The sequence below is a fragment of the Rhinolophus hipposideros genome (genome assembly GCF_964194185.1).
Source record: "Rhinolophus hipposideros genome assembly, chromosome: 13".
In the NCBI taxonomy this organism is placed as follows: domain Eukaryota; kingdom Metazoa; phylum Chordata; class Mammalia; order Chiroptera; family Rhinolophidae; genus Rhinolophus; species Rhinolophus hipposideros.
Genome location: NC_138059.1, coordinates 26,308,939 through 26,331,683, shown reverse-complemented (window position 1 = coordinate 26,331,683; position 22,745 = coordinate 26,308,939). Strand labels below are relative to the sequence as shown.

Below are 22,745 nucleotides of genomic sequence, written 5' to 3'. Positions count from 1 at the left end.
TCACAAATATAGCCAAGTCCCTGTGATAAATGCTTTTAGACCAATTACTGACATGCTCAATTGAATACTAATACCTCCCATGAAATGGCTTTAATACAAGTAAAATGACAGCTGCATGGCAGTGAAAGGACACATAAAGCTTTGCAATAGCTTGTCTCCAAGGTTACCATCTGTCCTGATCTGGAGTTTTAATGCATGGGCTTTCTCAATGCTCTGCAAAGACTGTGTTTTCAGACTAGGTATCAATAGGGTATAAAAACAAGTAGGAAGGTACTTTTGCTGTTTGGTCTACCTCTGTGCTCACCTTAATCATTCATTTGTTCTAGAGAGACACATATCTGATAATGGCCGAAGTAGATAGAATATCAGGATCGTTTGATCCCACTTTGCATATCCAAACAAAAAGACATTACTTTACATATTTTACTACTAATCCATATTTTGGATAAAATGGAGAAGCAAAACAGATTTGAAAATGGGTTGGATTCTACCCAAGTTTCCATAATTAATATTCCATAGTTAATATACAAGTTTCAAACAAATATAAAAATAATCATAAAAAGTAATGACATTTTAATTGAGAACCTATAAATATGACCAAAAATAAAGAAATAATATTTTTATAGTTTCAAAGTAAAAGAGACATTGCTTTTAGTTCAGCATTCTGTAGCATTTTACATTTCTTGATTTAACACGTTCATTTTTTTTTTTTTTTCCCCAACAAACATGTATAATACTTTCTCTGTCTTGGGCACTATGCTAGGTCTTGGGTTTCGTAGGTTATATTAAGACTAGTTGTCTGTCCTCAAGGAACTTACAGTCTGCAGGGAAATACAGACCAGCACCAAAGACTTAAATCACTGTTTCTAAAAATTGTCGTGGATTAAGAGCAAAGTGTTATGAGAGAACGTAGGGGGCTTAACTAATGAGGAATAGGAAAGTTTGGAAGTCTGTGTTGAGGTGCAATGAGTTAGAAGTTAGGCAATCAGGGAGGAAAAGGAAAGAGATGCAGGTAACATGCAATAGGTCTAGCATGCAAATGACCTATAAGCTAAAGAGATACAGATATATTCAGGAAAGTCAGTCTAGTTGAAATACAGTGTGTGGGGGGTTGGGGAAGGGTGATGCAGGCCTCAGTGAGACAGGAAGGTGAAAAGGAAAGCAGGTCTCTGATTACCTTGAGTCTTCTAAAGGATATCAAGAAATTGGGGCTTTACGATGAGGGCAAAATAGAGCGATTAAAGGGCATTGGGACAGACACACATTATCATCAGTGTCTCCTGCTCCTCCTCATTGTCATTATCAGTCTTTGAACTCTTCCTATGTGTCAGGCAATGAACTCCTTTCTCGCATTAATTTTTAAAAATTCTCTCCATGATCTTATAAGTATTATTAACATTCCTATTTTCAAAATAAAGAAACAAGCAAGGGAATGTGCTTAATTTTTTCCGAGATCATAAGTTATGAAGAAGCATATCTGGAAATCATGTTTTTCTCACCTCATTGTCCCTGCCTCTGTATTCTATAGCTCTCATGTTAAAAAAAAAAAAAAAAAAAATTGACGGTATTCCACAAGACCACTGAGCCCTCAGTGTGCTGCAGAAGAATGTTTTGGATGACAGCTAAGCTAGCAATGGGGGCTAGTAATGAGGCCATTGTTGGTATTCAGGCCTTATATGATTATGCATACATGTGAAAAAACAAGAAAGTGTATATCATAGCCTATCATTTTGTGAAAACCAAGAGATAGGTAGGTAGTTAGATGCCATGTTTCCCTCAAAATAAGACCCGGTCTTATATTAAATTGTCCTCCAAAAGACGCATTAGGGCTTATGTTCAGGATATGTCCTGAAAAATCACGCTAGGGCTTATTTTCTGATTAGGTCTTATTTTGGGGGAAACACGGTAGATATAGAGTTTGAAATATTAGGTTGGTGCAAAAGTAATTGTGTTTTAAAAGAAAAAAATTGCAAAAACCACAATTATTTTGTGCCAACCTAATAGACAAACACCCATAGAATATCTTCTAAAGGATAAAGATACTGGTAATAATAATAGTTGCTTCTGTGAAGGGGAACTGACTGGATGGCTGGGACAGAGGACAGAAAAGGGAGAGATATTTATCCTTCGTTGCATATCCTTTTAATTTTGCATTGTATGCATACATTTCTTATTTAAAAAAATAATAACAAGATAATATAAATTATAAAAATTCAAAGCAGAACCTATTGTTTTCACATCTTAAGAACCAAAGATTCTTACTTTGGTTTCCTTGTTTATGAAAGGATTTATCTATATATGAAATAAGAGTTTTCACAAGAAAAATCATCTTTCCCATGATTGACTTATATTCTGCCAAAGTTCTGGAGGTCCTGAAATTCGTAATACTGTATATCCCCAAAAATAAGACCGGGTCTTATATTAATTTTTGCTCCAAAAGACGCATTAGGGCGCATTTTCAGGGGATGTCTTATTTTTTCATGTACAACAACCTACATTTATTCAAATACAGTCATGTCATCTTCTGGAACATCGTCATAAAGTACTAAATGCGTCTGTCTGGCTGACAATCTTAAGTGGGCCTTATTTTCGAGGTAGGTCTTATTTTCAGAGAAACATGGTACAAGTGTGAGAATATAATACAGAAAAAAGTTAAAGTTTGAACTGATATTTTTCAGTCATTCATGCCCTGTTGCTGCTAAGGTATTGCATTTTGTTCTTTAGTTTATTAACACCTGGAGAGTACCTGGTACTTACACATGAAAAGTATATACACAGTTTAATGCTCAAGACATTTTAACTGTTAAATTGGATGTAGGTTAGTTGAGAAAAAGGAGAGATCAGAGAAATCCGAAACTATGAGGCAAGAATTCACAGAAGCTGTGGGCCTTGTATTGTTCTTGAATAATTCGGTTATGTGCAAGGAGAGGGGAAAGAAAACATCAGGCCATAGAGGAGAATCAGAACTTTGTAGTAGAGTCGGGGCTCAGGAATAAGCATTGTAAATAGGCAAGCTCGACTGGAGTAGGGAATCTAGGTTGAAGAATATTGATATTAGTTTATGGGGAAAATAGAAAGCATGGAAAAGGCCTTTGCTGTGATGTGATAATAAAAAGGAAGCCATTCTAGAAAATTTAAAATATTCTAATAATTCCTTGATAACATTTATTTTGCTAACATTTATTTTGAATCTCTAGCATAAAAATGTTCTTTTTATACCTAATGCATTTTACTCTTTATTTTATGCCCAGTAGGTCTTCTAATGCCGTTGAGGGAATTAGAAGATATGTGTCCCTCATCACCTGTGTAATACATCACTTAAACAAAATCCAATAGACCATTGGTCTCACCCAGTTTGAAATTATGCTGTAATGCTTAGTATCCCCTTTGGCTCCACGCTCTCCTTTCTCTAGGTAAAGCAATGTGATTCACTTATGGACACTCAAGAGTGCTTATAGTCAACACCTGTAATCATTTTCATTCTTCCTCCAAGTAATTTTCACAAGTTTACTGTCTTAAGTATGGAATATATAAAAGCATACATTTATTATATGGTAGGTTACTTAAACTGATAATCATGGAATTTTAACATTTTAAAAATATAAAATCATCTGTGTATTCATGGGAATGAGCTATGAAAATGCTTCTTTTGCTTAAATAGAATCACTTTACAGAATTTCTTTTATGTGACTAAATGGCAAAATAATGACAATTAAATGAACATATTGGGATAGAGTATTCTTTTTGGTTGATTTTGAAGCCCAAATTTTTATTCATGAATAAAATGATTAAAGGAATTATTTTGGTAAAGTATAATCCAAATAATCCATTGTTGTGTTCTAGGGTTGTTCATATATTTAATAAATATGCCAATGAGGGGTCTTGTATTAAATTCACACACTACTTTCCTTAACATCATGCTACAAGAGTGACCTAAAGAGGACAATTGTACTTATGCTTACAAACTTACAATCCTGGCTGGGCATTCAGGCAAAGTCAAATCACTCCATATATTTTTGAAAAGTTTTTCCTAACATTAAGAGGTACTCATTAACTGTGACAAAGAGGCAGATGGTGGCTCTTGGTCATGTGAGAATTTTGGCTGAAAGCTATGAATACATAACTGTGGAGACTGACATTGGGTTTTTATAAAGATTGTGAATTATCAAATGAACAGAAAATTTAAACTTGCCTGAAGATCCTAAAGATGTTTTCTCTGGAAAGATTGCATTGATAAGCAATGCATCATTTAAATATCATTTAATGGAATGACAAACATCTACAAGGCTTTTGAAAAACATCACATCATACAAATGTAAACATAAGAAGTTTTTTTGTGTAATTCAACTCACTAAATTTTTTGCGTGACTTGTGGGTGCATATATAAGAAATAAATCAGTTATAAGATGCAAATAAAATTAAAAGATGGTGTAGTACCAAAATGAATGTCAGACTGAGTTTTGTAATCATTATGAATGGTTACTATGAATTTTTTTTGTTAAAATATGTTATTCTTATAAATGCCTAGGTTCAAAATCAGAAAAAAAAATGCAGTTCTCTAGTGTTTATTTTATTTTACAAATCTGCATTTAATATAAGATTATCAAAATCCAAATTAGTTCTTATTACCAGTAAAGGACATTGAGAAAAGATTGTACTTTTTAACAACATTGCCATCATCTTAGGAAGTTTTCTTGAACTTTATGGATTAAAAAGTGATACCTTCTCAAAGAAAAATTGAACTGGACAAAGTACAGCTGGCAAGGAAAACTTAATTCAAGACTATTACAATAGGGGAAGAGACTGAATTCAACTCTGCTGAAACAACAGGTAGGAGGGTTTTTAGGTGCTGGGGGTGAGGTAGTAGAAAAGTACTGGAGGCTGTTAGGGATAGGTTAATGTGATTAGGCCATCTAGACTTGTGTCCTCATTGGCACGTATACAATTTAGGCTTCTGTCCTCCCACAGAGACTGGGCAATAGAGTGCTATCTCCTTTGATTCCATTTCAAAGGGATGGCTCCCAAGTTCTTGAGAAAGACATTCCTGGATTATAAAACTGGCTGGAAGAAGATTGACATCTCCAAGGGGCCTAGAAAGAATTTACAATTGCAAGTTTTCTAAAGTAAATGCTCTAAGAAAAGGGAGGTCCAGGGCCCAGAGTCAGGTAGAAGGCTGTCTCAAGTTTAGTCTAGCTAAGGGAAATAAGAGGCTTTCTTGATCAACTCTTCACTTATGTTAAGTTGTACCATATACATTGACAATATTTGAGCTTTTTTTCTTTCCTTTTTCTTTATTAGTTTCAGTTGTACAAACAATGTAATAGTTAGACATTTACATCCCTCATAAAGTGATAACCCCCCTTTCCACAATCTACTACTCCCCTGACATCGTATATAGCTGTTACAATTCCACTGACTCTGTTTCCTATGCTGTACTCCACATCCTGCAACTATATATATGGTTATATATAGTTATATATATATAGTTATATATATATATAGTCATATATATAGTTATATATAGTTACATATATAGTTACATATAGTTATATATAGTTATATATATATATATAGTTATAGTTATAGTTGTCATTCAGTATTATTCAGCCTCAGGTGCACACGACAGTGGTCAGGCACCTACACTGTCCAGAAGTGGTCTCCCTAATAAGACAAGTGTCCAATGGATACCCTACCAAATCTTTATAACATTATTGATTATATTTCCCAAATTGACTTTCCTAGTCCCGTGGCCATCTTGTGGTTACTGATTGTGCTTTGTAATCCCCTCACCTTCTCCCTCATCCCCAACCCCCCTCCCATCTAGCAACCCTCAGTTTTTTCTCTGTATCTCTGAGACTCTTTCTGCTTAGTTTGCTCATTTAATCTACTCTTTAGATTCCACATATAAGTGAGATCATATGGTATTTGTCTTTCTCCGTCTGATTTATTTCACTTAGCATAATGTTCTCTAGGTCCATCCATATCATTGCAAATGGTAAGACCTAGAAACAACCAAAATGCCCATCAGTGGATGACTGGATTAAGAAACTGTGGTACATTTATACAATGGAGTATTACTTGGTCATAAAGAACAAGGAAATAGTTGACCATTTTGACCTACAAAAACAATAGTTTCAGAGGGCGATTGTTTTATTTTTTACCTGGTCGTGTCTATGTTAGACAGTGAATTCTTTATGTATAAAGACTGTATTTTATTAATCTTTGTGTCCTTAGTACTTAGAACCCGGTAAATAGTAGGGCACACAAAGTATGTTGTTGGCTCTATGAATGATTTAAAAAAACTGAAGTTTAATATTTAAAATTACATATCAAATATTTAAATTTCCAACATACAATGGACTGATTGCACCTTCCAACATACAATGGACTGATTGCATGTTTCCCACTTTGCAGTACGTACAGAATCATAAAATATCGGGGGTAAAGTTCACAAAGTCTCAAACATGATGGCAGACAATGCTAGTTTTCTTCCAGTACCCACTTTACCCTCTTCCTTTCTAATAGACACCTTAGTTTGTAGTTGACCATATGGCTTCCTAGAATAATGGCTGCCTTTTCCAATCTCCTTTAGAATAAGAGTGGTCAAATGACTAAGCTCTGGCCAATGAAATGCAAGTGGAAATGGCATATGTAAATTTTAGGAAGCCTCCTTTTTTCCTCCTTCCTTCTTTCTGCTGGCTGGAACACAGAGACACTTGCTGGAGCTCAGCAGCCACCTGGGACATGAAGGGGGACCACATGTTGAAAACGGTGCAATGACAAGAAAAGATCCTCCATCACTGGTGTTCATAGAATTGCCATGTCTGCCTTGGACTTCTTGAGACTCAAGACTTATTTATATGAGAGGCAAATAAACTCCGTCTTTTCTAAGCCTTTTTTTGATTTTTTTTGAAATTTACAGCCAAACCTAATGGTAGTAGTTTTGGGCATATCTTCTTTAGAAATCCTTCCCAAATCCATAAGACTGGGCTGGAAACCCCTCATCTGTGCTCACATATACTCTGTGTAAACCTTTATTTGAACACTTATCCTATTTTATTACAATTATCTTTTTTTAACATAAGACATTCTTTGAGGGCAGGAACAATGTCTTATTCATGTATCATTCATCTTTATCCCTGAACTATACCTAGGATAGTGTCAGTGCACATAGTATATGCTCAGTAGATGTTTGTTTAATTAAACACTACTGAATTAATGACCTGAACTAATTAAAGTTCCTAACCTAGTGCCATTTACTTAATCGTACCCTTAGAAGATTTTGGTTCAAGAACATAGGACACTGTACATAGTAGGTGCTCAACAAAGAGTGTGTGGATATGTTTGTTATGTATATACACACAACTTACTTCCCGCGTGTTACTCAGTATAAATTCTCATTCACTCAGATATAGTTGTGAATGATTTTTTTTTTGTTAAACCTTTGGACATGATAATATTTGTGCGAAGGAACTCTTTTTTTAGTATCTGTTATGGGCTAATCAAGATCTTTGTTCTGATCCTTTTATCGCAAGTATATAAAACTTAGAGAGCATAACTGATTGACTGTATGGCGAATAAATGTGGTACCTCTAAAAACACATTCTGTTCTTTCCGTGAATGAGCAAGGAATTGCATACTTCAGGAATAACCGTACCTTAACCTTTCAGTTGACTTTAAAGGTTAAGCATTCAGCTCATCATAAGTTGGTTTCATTTTATTTTTGGTTTATGACATGTCTTATATTTTAAGAAAAAAGTTCACATTTTGGGGGGTGGGGGATCTTATACCATGATAACACTACTGACCTCATTGAAATAAATCCCAAAAGTCATACAGGCCAGGTACTATAGACATCACTTTCTTCTTTTTCTTTATAGGTCTTCTCAAACTGTGAGTGACTGAGTGCTTTGTGCATCATTCCAGTAGCAAAGCTAAAATTCTCAATTATCTTGTCCACTTGACCTACTCTTTCTATTCTGATATCAAGAGGAGACTGCTCGACAAGGCTCCTCCCTACATTGCTGCAATGTCCGTATCTAATTTATCATGGTAAGTGAATTACTTTCTAACCTTGAATGCAAATACATGTATATCATGAAGCAATATTTTGAAGTTATAATGTCAGATCTGGAGCAGGGAAAGAACTTTAAAAATCTGGTTAATAGAGACGGTAGTCTTACGTTAGGCAAAGGAAAGCAACCTAGAGTTAAAAGGTTGATACTTTCCACACTATGGTATTTGGGGACCCTGGAAACGGTTAAAGCCTCACACGGAATCTCAGTGACATCCAGTGCCTTTCTTTCCAACATGCCCTGGGGGAGAGAGGAGTAGGAATAATATAACCTCTCAGTGTTCCTACCTATTATTTATTTCCAGATACAGGACTAACAAGCTGTAAGAGTTGCTCTAAGGGTGGGATAGACTTGTCTCATTAGTACTTTTCTCAGACTTCCAATTTCAACAGATCTATCCAAATCAAACTGAATAGAAATCAAATACGGAAGATAAAATTCCTTTATAGGTTCCTATCTAAAGAGCTGGCATTCTGAATAATCTTTGACTTATAGTTCATGTTTAAAAGCTGTTTGTGATTTTTAAAAAAAGAAGTATGAAGATTCTTTTTTAACAACTTTGTATGGCAACAAAATCAATACCAACAACTTTGTATGGTAAGCAAGAGCAATATTAGCAGGGATGAATTTGAAGCCATTTTATTAAACTTTGGATTTTTTATATACATAAAGAGTTGAATAAGTGATGTCATACACATTCACAGTATTTAATATGTGAACATAAGAAAAACCTAGTAATCTTTTCCATTTTTGTAAGAGCCCATCTCATCCTTGTCTTTAATCTGTGCTGGAAATACAGATAGCATTAAATTAAAGAGTGGTTTCTGCAACTTAGCTCCATGAGTTTATTTTTGGTTAAGGAAGCAATTTCTTTAGAGCAAAGGGTAGAATTATTTGTTTAGATTTAGAATAGTGTTTCTGAAGGGCCTAATTTTTATGGCCTCTCTCGAATATGTCTTTGGATCCCTAGTGGGTGCTAATGATTTCAGTTAAAAAAAAAAAAAAGGAATTAAAGAAGCTAAAATATATTTTGTAAAAATAAATGAAAAAGTATTTAAATTGTGAATTATTACAAGCTATGTGTTTATATTATTATTAAAAAAAAAACTAAGCAATTTCTGTAGAATTTATATACTCCTTTGAAACCCTGGTAGATATTAAGGACATATTTATTTAAAGGAATTATATCCCTGGCAAATGTGTGTGAGAAGTGAAGCCTCAGAAAGCAGACTGCATGCCAAAGAAGGGAAAGAAAGAGAAGGAGGACAGGAAGAGGACAGGGAAGGAGGAGAAGCAGGGCAGGGGGAGAGAAGATGAAGAAGAAGAAGAAGGAGAGGTAGATGAAAACACAGATATGATCCTCATATGTCAACATAGCGTATGGTATGGCCTGGTTCTTAGAGGCTAACTCTGGAGCCTGTCCAGTGTTAGCTGTCTTTATGTGATGTAATGATTTGATTAAAAGCCATCCAAATTCCTGTGAACTCCACAAAAGGGAAGATTGTATGTTGTAGTTCCAGTCCAACTGCCCAGCACAGCACCTAAACATTTATAGAATACAGTAGACATTCTATAAATTTATGCTGTGTAAATGAGTTAAAAATGCAAAGCAGTAATTTAATGATACATTAATGTTTTATTCTTTTTAAAAGAAAATTTTACATTGTAGGAGTATCTTATAGAATCCACATATATGAAATTTGTTACAATTCTTTCCATGTCAAAATTTCAAATTTTACAGAAATAATTCTTGAATATTTTCATTCAGCACTATCCTTAATTCTGGTTACAACTAATGTTCCTCATTAGATTTCCATACAGGGATCTCATAGTTTGTTTTATCAGTCATTCTGTCATACAACTGTGTGGGGTTTGGCATCTCCATTTTCCCTCTTAGTATTTGAGTTCCCCATGTGCTGGCAGGGAAGTTTAAGAAGGAAATCTAAGATATGCAAAACAAATCACTGATTTATTTCACTTACAGTTTAGAAATCATTAACCATTTTTCATATTAATCTCTGTAATTCTTCTATATTTCCTAACATTTCTAATCTATATGTTGAAAATCATTGTCCTATGCACATTTGAATAGATGTGTAGTGAGTGACTCATCAATTTTCTGTGGGAATTCCTCACCTAGCTACATTAATTTAGCGAAATTGTTATAGCTGAGGGTCTGGCACTCTGTTTTGAAATCCAGAAACTAGGGTATGAAAATACTAACAGGCATTGTAAAATCAACTGGGTTGACAGATTGTTAATTTAAAATGAGATATGTAATTTTAAGTGCACAGGGTGCTTGATTTGACCTGACCAGTGAAGTCTGTAACTGTGGGTGGAAAAACATGGGAATCTAAATCAGAAGTCTGGCTGATATTGCATAATCAGAGCAAGGAGAGTCATATGCTTCCAATGCTCAGAGGAATCAGGATAGAGCACACCTGGTGGGATATGTCTGTCACTAAGGATGTATCTGCCAGATACCCCCATCTGCTTCTCAGGACAGCTTCCTTGTGGCTGGGAGTTAGAGTAACACTGCAGTGTTTGTGTCTATGATTCTTCCAAATTCCACTTCTGCCAGCAGATCTCTAATGTTGGCATTTAGTATATAGTCAAAACCTTCTTCAGTCCGTGAACAGTTTGGGTCTGCCTACTGTGATATTCTACGTATCTGACTGTATCCATGTAATGATTTTAACGTTTAACTCTAAGACTTAATGGGAAAGCTGGTGCCTAATTGTCATTCCTATACAACCTAGGAATTTAGAAAATATAGGTTAAGATCCTTAGATTCATATTTACAATTACCCAAGCAATACACCCAGCTCTTAAATATTCTGTAAAAGAAAATTACTGTTTTACATATTAAAAACAACAAAAAAAACTTTCTTTCTCTAGTAGTTATGTGTATGACCCTTGAAAACAGTTTAAAATAATCGGTCTTCCTGCAAAACCTCAAAAAGAAATACAATCTACAAAACTTCAGTGTTTCTAGGAAATCATATAGTTTTGATCCAGCACAAAGAGTGGTGGGAATGGATTATAAGAGTCACCTGGTGACCTACAATTGATGTTTCATGGATATTCCTGTTTAGTAACTGAATACCAGAGGGAGACAAGGATTGAGCTGATGCTGTTTGAGATAGAGACAAAGGGCTGTGCAGATTCAATCGCAGACATCCATGAACAGGTGACAAGTTACAAGCTAATATCAGATGAAAAGAATTGTTGCTGACAGTGGAGGTAAACAGGAGACATGAAGAGGCACAAAGAAGTGAAAAAGGCCCCTCTCTCTACAGCACAAAGGGGGCAGTTGTGTGATGCCAAAGGGTGCTTGAAAGGACTTTCAGTTCTTCCTTCCCTGATAATAACCCTCACTCCCTCCTTTAAAAAATATTTTTATACACATATATCTTATAAAATATATACCTACATGTTATATATAACACATATAACATTTTAAAACATACCCTTTTTACAGCATGCAAGCTAAGTAAATATGTCAAAGAGTAAACATTTACATGGCATTTACCATATCAGGCACTTCTTTAACACCAGCAGATACTAACCCACGTATTCCTTCCAGTAACCTTATTAGGAATGTAGTGTTATTATTTTTGCATTTCCATGAATGGACAAGTTAGACACAGAAAGTAAAATAATTTGCCCAATGCGACAGGGCCTCTAATTAGTGGAGTTAGGAAATGAATGCAGGCAGCTAGGTGGTGCTCCTGACCACCAAGCTACTGGCGTAAACACAGAAACTATTTTTGTCAAAATGATACCCTTGCTATATGCATGTGGCTTCAAGACCAGTGCCTTACTTCACATTTCCAACTAGAAGGTTTCCCATAATTTCCTCCAGTATAGTTATCCTGGAGCCTCTCATGGAAGGAAGTGAGTATCTGCACCTGGAAACACTATCAGGCATTGGGATAGTATTGAGAATGGGCGTGGAGTCAGGGGCTGCACCCTCTAATCTCCTAGGGGAGGTAAGGAGGTTGTTGATATCAGAAACATAGTTGTACTTCCAAAATTATATAATGTGCACGACCTAAATTACAAAATATAAATCTTAGTTCTGCTTGTTAAATGTTATAGGCTAGAAATGGTCAGTTTTTCATCATGATACAAAAGAAGCACAACAGAAAGATATCAGCACTTTGCTATAATTCCACTGAAATGGCTCTTCAATTGCCTATCTTATAGAGGGCCTCCTCTAATAAATCCAGTCCTTTCCATTCTCTCAGACCCACTGCACCCTCAGTTTTCATTATTTTAGTATTACTGTACATAAGTATTTGGAGAGAGATCCTAGGTGTAGCTCCAACTGATTTTTCCAAATGTCGTCTTTTTAACCTCAAATTGTTTTTCATTGTGATGCCAGCACACACCTCAGTCTTTGTCCACAGTATCTAAAAGACTGTGTGGCTCCTGGCAGCGAAGTTAACTAGAGCCAGGTATAGGAGAAAGAAGACATTAGATGAAAGCAAAAAGTTAAGTAGCCAGTCAGAATCTATTGATCGTCTGTAAGGTGCCATGCCCTGTGCTAAATCCAGGGATGCAGTGCTCATGAAAAGTAACAGCTTCTTTCATAGGAGCTCACATTTCAGCCAAGAAGACTAAGTAATCAAATAACTGATTCAATGTGGTTAAGGGCTCTAAAAGGTACAACTATGTTCAGGATGCTTTGGAGAACAAAACAGATATTTGTTTTTCCTGCTTGGGAAGGAATGGCTTATTTTTTCAGGAATATAGATGCAGGTCTTTTGTATTTAGTTCTAAAAATAAGTATCTTAATTTCAAATAGTCAAACACTACAGAATATTATAAAGCAGAAATAAAATGTGACCTAAATTGTACTATTCATAAAAACCTATAAATACTGCGGTATAATATGTATAGTTTTTACATATACTCACATAGTTTTGCAAAAGTGGACCTTAACTATGCAGGGTATTTTGCCATCTTCTCTTTTCACTGAACAGTTTCTGTGACCATCTCTGTATCTAATGGATATAGAGTGATATCATTATATGTAAAGGTTGAGTGACAATGTCTAGCAGTTTATTTCACCCATCTGACCTGGATCTATATGTGTTTTCTAATTCTCTTTTCTCCTATTGTAAATACTCTATTGTGAGGAAAATTATTTCAATATTGCTGGTCACAAGTTCTGTGCCATTCAGGGTACCTGGCGAGACCCCATCTTGTTGTAGCTCCCGGATTGCAGACACCAATGCTGTACAGAAAATACATATTTATGAGATAATGACTCATCAACTCATCTCCTTTTTTATTTCCATCAAGTATGCTCTTTCACTAGACTTAGTCCTTCATAAATATCAAAAATGTGCTGATAATGGTCAAAAAAATACATACATACAGTTGACTAACAGAATTTTATCAAATGTCAGCAAAATATTCCATCATGCATACCCATAGATTGGAAATATAACAAAGTATGAATTGCCTAAGTTGTCATATTGACTATATTTAGAAGTGAATAGTTTTTATTAGGTATACTTATGATATAAAATGCAATTATGAATATTGGGAAGTTTAACAATGCTCTACTCAGAGATGAAAACTAATTTGAATTATCTTCCTTATACAAAAGTAATTGTGTGTTAGAATCTTAGAATTGGAAAAGATGCAAAATTAGAAGTGTAGATCCTTTGCTTTGTGAGATTATTCACATTATTTATAATATTTTTTAAATTTTAATTGTTTAATGATTAAATGAAGAAGTGAAACATTCCTTATTATTCTTTAGCATCTGCACTTAGGAGGAAAAAACATCTGGAGAAAGAGGAGCAGCCTATTTATTCTAAGAGGGGTGGGGAATTGATATCTTTCCTCAAAAGTTGCCTTAGCCACTATTCTGCAAACAACTTGTCCTATTTACATTGTTCATGGCAGGCTCTCAGGGACAGTATTTGCAATGGCAGAGGAAGTAGAGACTTGAATTGTCTTTATTTTTGGTGGAATAAGAACCCACAAAGGGGAAAATGTGAATAAAGTAGATTTTGTAGGGAAGTTTTACAGTAAAAGGTAAAAGTCAGAATTGTCAGTAGCTTATTATTAGAGAAGAGGGGAAAAAGGAAAAGGTTAGATATAAATATAAAGCTAATGTTTCTAACTGGAAAAAAAAAAGAAAAGATGAGCCCTTCTGAGGGATAGGAAAATCTTAGTTGGCAAGATACTGTATTTCTCTGCACGGTAAGAGTATGGTGAATGAATGACTAATATATTTAGGTACTGGGAAAGGAAAGTGGGTTTGAGAGCCTAAAACTTAAGAATTCTCATGTAAGTGGGGCTGTTCAGCTGGCAAAGGATAGATCCAGAGAGTAGAGGAAGAGTAAGTTGAGTTTACAGGAGAACAAATAAGGAGCAAATAACCTACGAGAGGCAGAGAGGAGAGAATAATATAGCCAAAATGAAAACTCAAGAGAAATAAAAATGTGTCCCCAAAATTACAAAACACTTGAAGTTACAGTGTGGTGATTTGGATGCAAGTCAATTTACTGAATTCTGAAAAATCCCAATATGTATTTCTAATCATAATATGCCTTTTCAAATAGAAATCGCTTCATTATTAACATGATTAATAGTATTTTGATTTGGGCTTGACACTTTAAGTAAACATGTATTTTTAGAGTCCTGACCATTTTTGGCTTTGAGCTATGGGCCTTCAGAAATAGCTTGTTAAAAATTGAACATTTATAGGAAACCTCCTGGATATTTTTCTCCATATATCTACCTCAAATTCTTTCTCCTTGAGTAGTCAGATAATTAGTAAAATGGAAAATTTTATTTTTGTTCTTAAACACTAATGCCAACTAGACATGAATCACGTTTTGAAGAAAATTGTTTGGTAAGTTTTGATCTGCTTAGAGGAGTTTGCTTTCTGTGAAGTTAATGAATATGAGGTTGTAGGTTCAGTTCCCACAGGGACCAATTTGTTTCACTCTTTCATAGTCAAAGCCTATACCTGTAAGCTTGACCAGCCCGTCTTACCAACCTCATCATTGGTCATAAGTCATTAGAAACAGTCGATTGATCATCACCAATTCACAGTCAGCATTAGGAACAAATATAAACGCTAAAATCAAATGTTTTCAGGGATTCATAATGGGTCATATGTATCATCTTTCTTTCGAATATCGTCCAATCCTATAAATATGCTTTGAAATATGTCTTTTCATCATTCTCAGAAGAATCATAATTTATTCTCATGTGAAAGAACTACAGTGAATGATCCCAGCAATATTACCATGGAAGCTTTAACATAAAACTGGGCAGTCCATTCCAACCTAAGGCTGGAATTAATAAACACCAGCCTGTTTTGGACTTGAATAATTAAATAAAGACCAGTGAATGGTCTATGAAATAATTTCAGTAATTGAAATCGATTTGTAGGCTAAGCTATGTTATTTTCAGCATGATCAAAGTTAAATTGACTGTGAAATCTTAAACATTTTTTGCCATTGGTGTATGAAATTTTCAATGATTTATGTTATCCTGGTATATACCAGGCCGGACAATTAAGTTCACGAACTCATCCTAGAAAAAATGCTACGTACCTCATTGCTGAATATCACTACAGTCACCTAGGAAGTCCTCCCCTTGGGAAGCTGTGCACTGATGCCAGTGCCTAGTACACCCTTGAAAGCAATTTTGAAACTCTTTTTCTGGAATGATCATCACAGTTGTAGTTGTATTACCCTCGATGTCCTGAATGTCATCAAAATGTCTTCCTTTCAATATTTCCTTTATCTTCAGGTAAAGAAAGAAGTCACTGGGGGCCAGATCAGGTGAGTAGGGAGGGTGTTCCTATACAGTTATTTGTTTACTGGCTAAAACCGCCTTCACAGACAGTGTTATGTGAGCTGGTGCATTGTCGTGATGCAAGTCATGAATTGGTGGAGAAAAGTTTAGGTTGTCTAACGTTTTTACAAAATCTTTTCAGCACTTCCAAATAGTAAACCTGGTTAACTGTTTGTCCAGTTGGTACAAATTCATAATGAATAATCCCTTTGATATCAAAAAAGGTTAGCAACATTGTTGCAACAAGTTCACAAACTTAATTGTCAGATCTCTTATCTCCCATCCTCCTCTTGTGTTTACTTGTTTATTGGGTTTTATTTCTTTGTTTATTTGTTATTTGTTTTTACGATTGTGAAGAGAATTCACCTTTATTTTAAAGCTATTACAGTTTATTTGAGAAAACAAAAATCCACTTTTTAACCCAATTGGATGATCATTAAGAGTTAGATTCATTCATTTAAAAAGGAACATAACATGAAGTATAAAGAATAAGTTTGATGTTATGATTCTTTATAGGAATTTAAAAATAATTCCTGTGAAGATAGATGAATTAGTATAGTTTAATTGTATGTAGACTAGCACTACATTATTTTTATGTTAGTTACAAGATGTTTTCTTACATTTGTATTTGACCATTTCTTCATGCAACAAGTATTTTTGAGTGCCTACAATGTGCAATTTTCAAGGACAATGAATGAAACAGAATTTCCTGCTCTTACTAAGCTTACATTCTAGTGTTGAAGACAGATATAAACAGATAAACGAATATATTTTATAATATTAGTGATACGTATTTTGAAGAATAATCAGAGTAAAGAGGGTGATGGGGTGTGAGGAATTGGTCAAGAAAGGCCTTTTGGACAAAGTGATATTTAAGCAAAGAGCTAATGAGTTTTACAACTCTTAGAGGAAACCATTTCAGGCAGAGAAACCGAAGGACAAAGGACTTGAAACAAAAATGTACCTGGTGTGTTTGAGGAACCATGAAGGAAGCCAGTGCGGTGGCTCACTTATTAGATTGCTGACAAAAGTTCATGTAAAATATAAATGCAGTGAAATTCAGTGAGTATTGAGAGCAGAGTCTTGGTTTGGTTTCTATTTCAAAAGGACCTCTCTGTCATCTTCAAATTTTATGAAAACAATTTATATTCTTAATATAAACACTCAGCAGATATGATTAAGAAGATGTAATGAAAGAAAAACAGGAGGTTAATGAAAAGCCTGTTTCAAAAATAAAGCTTGAGTCTCATTATCATCCATTTTAAAAGATTCAACAAATCTGATGCATCTGAGTAATTAAGGACATAATATAAAAGGGATTTCATCTACGGAAGTGTTTTATCTTACAGTAAAGAGTTTCACATTATACCCTGTTTCCCCGAAAATAAGACATAGCCAGACAATCAACTCTAATGCATCTTTTGGAGCGAAAATTAATATAAAACCCAATTTATATGATATATGATATATGTTATGACATCATATCATATATCATGTTATATAAGACTGAGTCTTACAGTAAAGTAAGACCGGGTCTTATATTAATTTTTGCTCCAAAAGACGCATTAGAGCTGATTGTCTGGCTAGGTCTTATTTTTGGAAAACATGGTATGAATGAATGTTTTTATAAATTGTGGAAATTGAGATTATCAGTTATCCAATTTATATTTTACATTTATGTTTAAATCTCTCCCCCCAAACTTTAAGGCTGTTTTCAAGATATACATACAAGCATGCATTAAGCAATGAAGTATCTATTGTATACTGGGTGTTTAATGTGTATGTGGTTTTTGTGAGGAGCCTAATGTAATATAACATCCATCCAAGTGCTAGCACGTGTTTTGGAGAGAATGTTGGCATAAAATTACTAGGTGTCTTTTCTTGGGGGAAAGAATTCACCTTTATTCTAAGATTATGACCTTTCTACTCTTTTGGTGGTAAAATATGGTTTCTTTTATGTACTATTTATATAGATTGAAGGTAAGTTGTTTTTCCTTTTTTTTAGTGTCTTGACAAAAATAAAAGTTGGAAACAGTATTGATCCCATCCTCCTCCATTGTGTGTGCGTGTGTGTGTGTGTGTGTGTGTTTTAACTGAATTGGACCATAAAACAAAAATGCCTGGGCGTTCTGCTGTATTGGGAATTATTTCAAACTGGCTCGAATCCAAAATAGTAATTGTCAATGGTATATTATACAGATCACAGAAGAAGTCATTCATGGTTATCTGCTACCTTCATTTGGCAATGAGGGGCTATAGATATGGTATATGCTTGGAAATGACTTTATTGTCTAGAATGGGGTAAAATGATCTTGCAAGCATGTAATATCCAGTGTATTGGATTCTTCTTTTACTAGACCTATGCAAGCCATTGCCTACATAAGGAGACATAGTTAATCCATCCTTCATCCCAGATGTACCTTTACCATTTGATATCCAGGGAGCATCTCTATAGGGTTACATTTACTTCTTTCCTGCTATTTCTTTTTACTCATATTTAACATTGATGCATTTTCCTTCTCTTTTTTAAAAATTGTATTTTCTTTATCAGATAGTGTTAACGTTTTCCTACTATTATTCAGTAAACTCATTTTTCATTATGGACAGAAATCAATTCATTGTTCAATGTTACTTAACTTGTTAATGGTACTCCCAAGTAATAAGAAATGACTATATATTGTAATAACCAGGCTTTGAGCCTTTGAATGTGTTTTGATTCCATAGAATTTGGAAAGTTAAATGCTCTCACATTTACATTTACAGAGGTCACATAAATGGTATTTGGTGAGTTGAAACTATTAATTATAGATGCCAGTTGAACTCAAGTGAAAATTTTCCTTTGCTCTAGCTCTGCTTAGATAAAATGGTGCATGATTTTACAACTTCAGTGCTAAGTGTCCAGAGCGGCCCAGCAACAACAACAGAGACAGAATAACTTCTACTGACGGAGTGTCTCCTAACGAGTCAAGCACCCTAGGTCTCCCTATTTCATTTGAGAGCTTGTGGTAGAAAGCTTGAGGGTCTGAGACATCCACTGTCTTTTCCAACTGATAAATTTCATGTAGGAGGGATTATGATTGTTCCAGATGGGTTTTTTCAGCTTCATGCACACTAGCTTCATAGAGTCCTGCTGTAACTGAAAATTGGTTTTACTCCAACATTTGACAAAAAATTAGCTTAGGTTAACTACTCTTTGGTTTTAGATTAGTGATACAAAGTGCTTTCGTGAATATGACAGAAAAAAATTAAAATGCAAACTAATTGATGTCACTGGGAGCATTTTCATTTAGACATTTTCCCTGAGATTTTTATAGTATCAGAAAATTACATTCAGATACAGAATTTGCACAGAATGAGTCTCATTGAAATTTTGATGATCTTTTAAATCCATAATATTCTTTTTAATCTTTTTACAGAAACTAGATATTTGAGAGGACTGTAAAGATGATGACATGAAAAGATTTGAAAAGCATCTATTAATTCAGTTGTCTGGTGCAAACATGCATTATATTTATTACCCTGGGTTCTTATGAACTGAGTAAGAGAAGGTAATTTTCTTGAAGTGATGATTTGCTTGATGTCCCTCCATTTTGTTCCAAGTTCAGATTTTAAGCGTTTAGAGAATAAAACACATATATAAACTGCTTATATTTGGCAGGTTATAAATGTGATTGATTGTAATCAAGCATGGAACTATAGCTGTTACGAGAACATATATGGTGAGATAGATGAAACTGCAGCTTCCCAGCAAGAATGTTACCTGGACAGCTGACTGCTAGGACAGGGATGAGGTCATTCTACACATTGTTGGCACCTGGTACTCAGCAGGTGCTTTGCACTCACAAATGGCTGAACGTTTAACAGAGAGTTCAATCTGAGTGCCTGCCCCATATTGTAATGGAGAGTGTATATATACCATGGATGGGAAGATTTTTGATAAAAAAAAAAAAAGCCCAACATTGGAACAGGAGGTAAAGTAATTTGACTGCCATAAAGTTATTCTGTGTCTGATATATGCAGACATTTGTCACTGGACACCGAAGAGTATTGTGGATATATTTTCAGCTCTTAATTAGAGCTCTAGCATATTTGAGCTAACATGAAAAGTTTTTTGATATTTAAGAAAATAAAACAGCTCTGTTCCCATTCTGTGCTTTTTATTTTTAACCTGTACACTTTGGGGAAATTTCCTCAGATCGATGTTCTGTCATCTTCTGCCCTTTCTAACTGTCTTTTTCATCATCATAAATTATTGGCTGACATTGACAGGACATTTGCCTAAAATCATTGGCTATTTTCTGCAAGGAAGCTGTGAAGTCGTATAGGGCATTGGTCACAAAATAGGGTTTCATGGACAAGGGCCAGTCAGTGACAAAGCATCTTTTTACAAAAGGAGAAAAATGAAGATAATATTGGTCTAAGTTTGTTAAATTTATTTCTTTATTCTGAAATGATATTGTATGTAATTATTTGGTAATACAGTGGTCATCCTTTTATGAAATGAAGGTAATAGTATATGATAATTATGTCTCTACTTGATAAAAGCAGAAATGGTTAGCTCAAAAGTAAGCCTCCAATTCTAATTTTCAAATTTATAGTTCTATAAATCTAAGAGTCTGGGAATTACTGGTCTAAAGCTCATTACCCAAATCATGAATCCCGTCAACAAAACAAGTGGTAATCCAGTCTTTCCTCAAAATCCTTCCTGTGACTTCTCAGCGTCATGGACTGCCCATTATGATTATGGGCACTTCTGATTATTAATTTTTCTTTAAATAAAAGTTTATTGGGGCAACAATTGTTAGTACAGTTACATAGATTTTAGGTGTACAATACTGTAATACATTATCTATATCTCACATTGTGTGTTCACCACCCAGAATCAGTTCTCTTTCCATCACCATGTATTAAATCCTGTTTACCCTATTCTAGATCCCCGCTCCCCCACCCCACTTACCCTCTGGTAACCCCTAAACTATTGTCTATGTCTATGAGTTTTTGTTCTTTCAGTTGTTTGTCTTGTCTTTTGTTGTTTTCAGTTTATATACCGCATATCAGTGAAATCATATGGCTCTCTACTTTTTCTCTCCGATTTATTTCGCTTAGAATTATAATCTCAATATCCATCCATGTTGTCACAAATGGTCCTATTTCATCTTTTCTTACCGCCGAATAGTTTCCATTGTGTATATATATATATATATACCACAACTTACTTACCCATTCGTCTATCGAAGGACATTTTGGTTGTTTCCATGTCTAGACCACCGCAAATAAATCTGCAATGAACATTGGAGCACACTTGTCTTTATGTGTAAATGTTTACAGATTTTTTTGGTAAATACCCAGGAGAAGGATTGCTGGATCATGTGGTGATTCTATTCGTAATTTTTTGAGGAACCTCCACACTACTTTCCATAGTGGCTACACCAGTCTGCATTCCCACCAACAGTATATGAGGGTTCCTTTTTCTCCACAGCCTCTCAAACACTTGTTACTATTTGTCTTGTTGATGATAGCCATTCTAACTGGGATGAGATGATATTTCATTGGGGTTTTTATTTGCATTTCTCTAATTAGTGATGTTGAACATTTTTTCATATGTCTATTTGCCATTTGTCTGTCCTCTTTGGAGAAATGTCTCTTCAGGTCCTCTGCCCATTTTTCAATTGGGTTGCTTGTTTTTTTGTTGTTGACTTATATGAATTCCTTGCATATTTTGGATATTAGCCCCTTATCGGAGGCACTACTAATCTTTTGTTTGCACAAATGTTCTCCCATTCAGTTGGTTGCCTCTTTATTTGGTCGATGGTTTCTTTTGCTGTGCAGAAGCTTTTAAGCAGAAGCTTTGATATAGTCCCATTCATTTATTTTAGCTTTTACTTGCCTTGCCTTTGGAGTCGAATTCAGAAAATGCTCTTTGAACCCAAGGTCCATAAATTTAGTAGAAGTGAAAAACATACAATGGAGAAAAGGCAGCCTCTTCAATAAATGGTGCTGGCAGAATTGGAAAGCCATGTGCAAAAGAATGAAACTGGACTGCTATCTGTCACCATGTACCAAAATTAACTCAAAATGGATCAAAGACTTAAGCATAAGACCTGAAACAATAAACTGCATAGAAGAAAACATAGGTACTAAACTTATGGGCACTTTTGATTATTACAAGTTTTCCCCTACATTGGCTCTAAGGATACTACTCTAATCACTACTTTTTAATTGTACCTAGAGCCATATATGGTGTATCTAATACAACATTTTCCCAAGTGTCTTCTAAAAACCACTAATTCCATGACATATGTTAATACGTATCACAAAGAAGTGGGGAAACCCAGTCAAATTATTTGGGGAAACAATCATTCAAACAGAAGATTATTTAATTTCAGTACTTCACAAATTTTTTATTGGGTCAATTCGTTCAATAAATGTTTATTGAGTAGTCATACTATACACGGCAAGCAGTGTTCTATATGCTAACCTATACTGTAGATATTTAAAAGGAAGATATAATAATCTGAGTTTCCCAAATTTAAACTATGGAATCTTTGTCTTATAGTTGCTATTATTTGGAACAGCACTAAAACCATTAGATAAAAGCTGTTTTTTTCTCCTCCTCTCTGTTTCTTTAAAATTTCTCAAAGAAGACGTGTGGATTCCTTTAACCTGTACTGTTACATGATTCCTAGACCCTTCTGCTCTTACTCTGAACGTGTTTTACTTTGTCTTTGCTTCTTTTGAAAACATGGTGATACCTGAACACACAAATCAGGTTTGGATTGACCTAGTGCAACATGGGACTGATGTCTTTTTCTGGTTGTGTATTCTTATAAGTACAACGAG

The 22,745-nt window shown here is 34.7% G+C and overlaps 1 protein-coding gene across 4 annotated transcripts in view; it reads left to right on the top strand.

Moving 5' to 3' along the window:
* OXR1 (oxidation resistance 1) overlaps positions 1 to 22,745 on the top strand; it is a 457,475-nt gene that overhangs the window by 84,637 nt on the left and 350,093 nt on the right. For 3 of the 4 annotated variants that reach the window (XM_081071197.1, XM_081071201.1, XM_081071203.1), the window contains one exon: positions 7,881 to 8,052. In XM_081071197.1, coding sequence (XP_080927323.1) covers positions 8,030 to 8,052 — 23 coding nt within the window. In that variant the 5' untranslated portion in view covers positions 7,881 to 8,029. Of the gene's footprint in view, positions 1 to 7,880; positions 8,053 to 22,745 lie in introns of those variants that run through there. The other variant, XM_081071208.1, reaches the window with a different exon arrangement.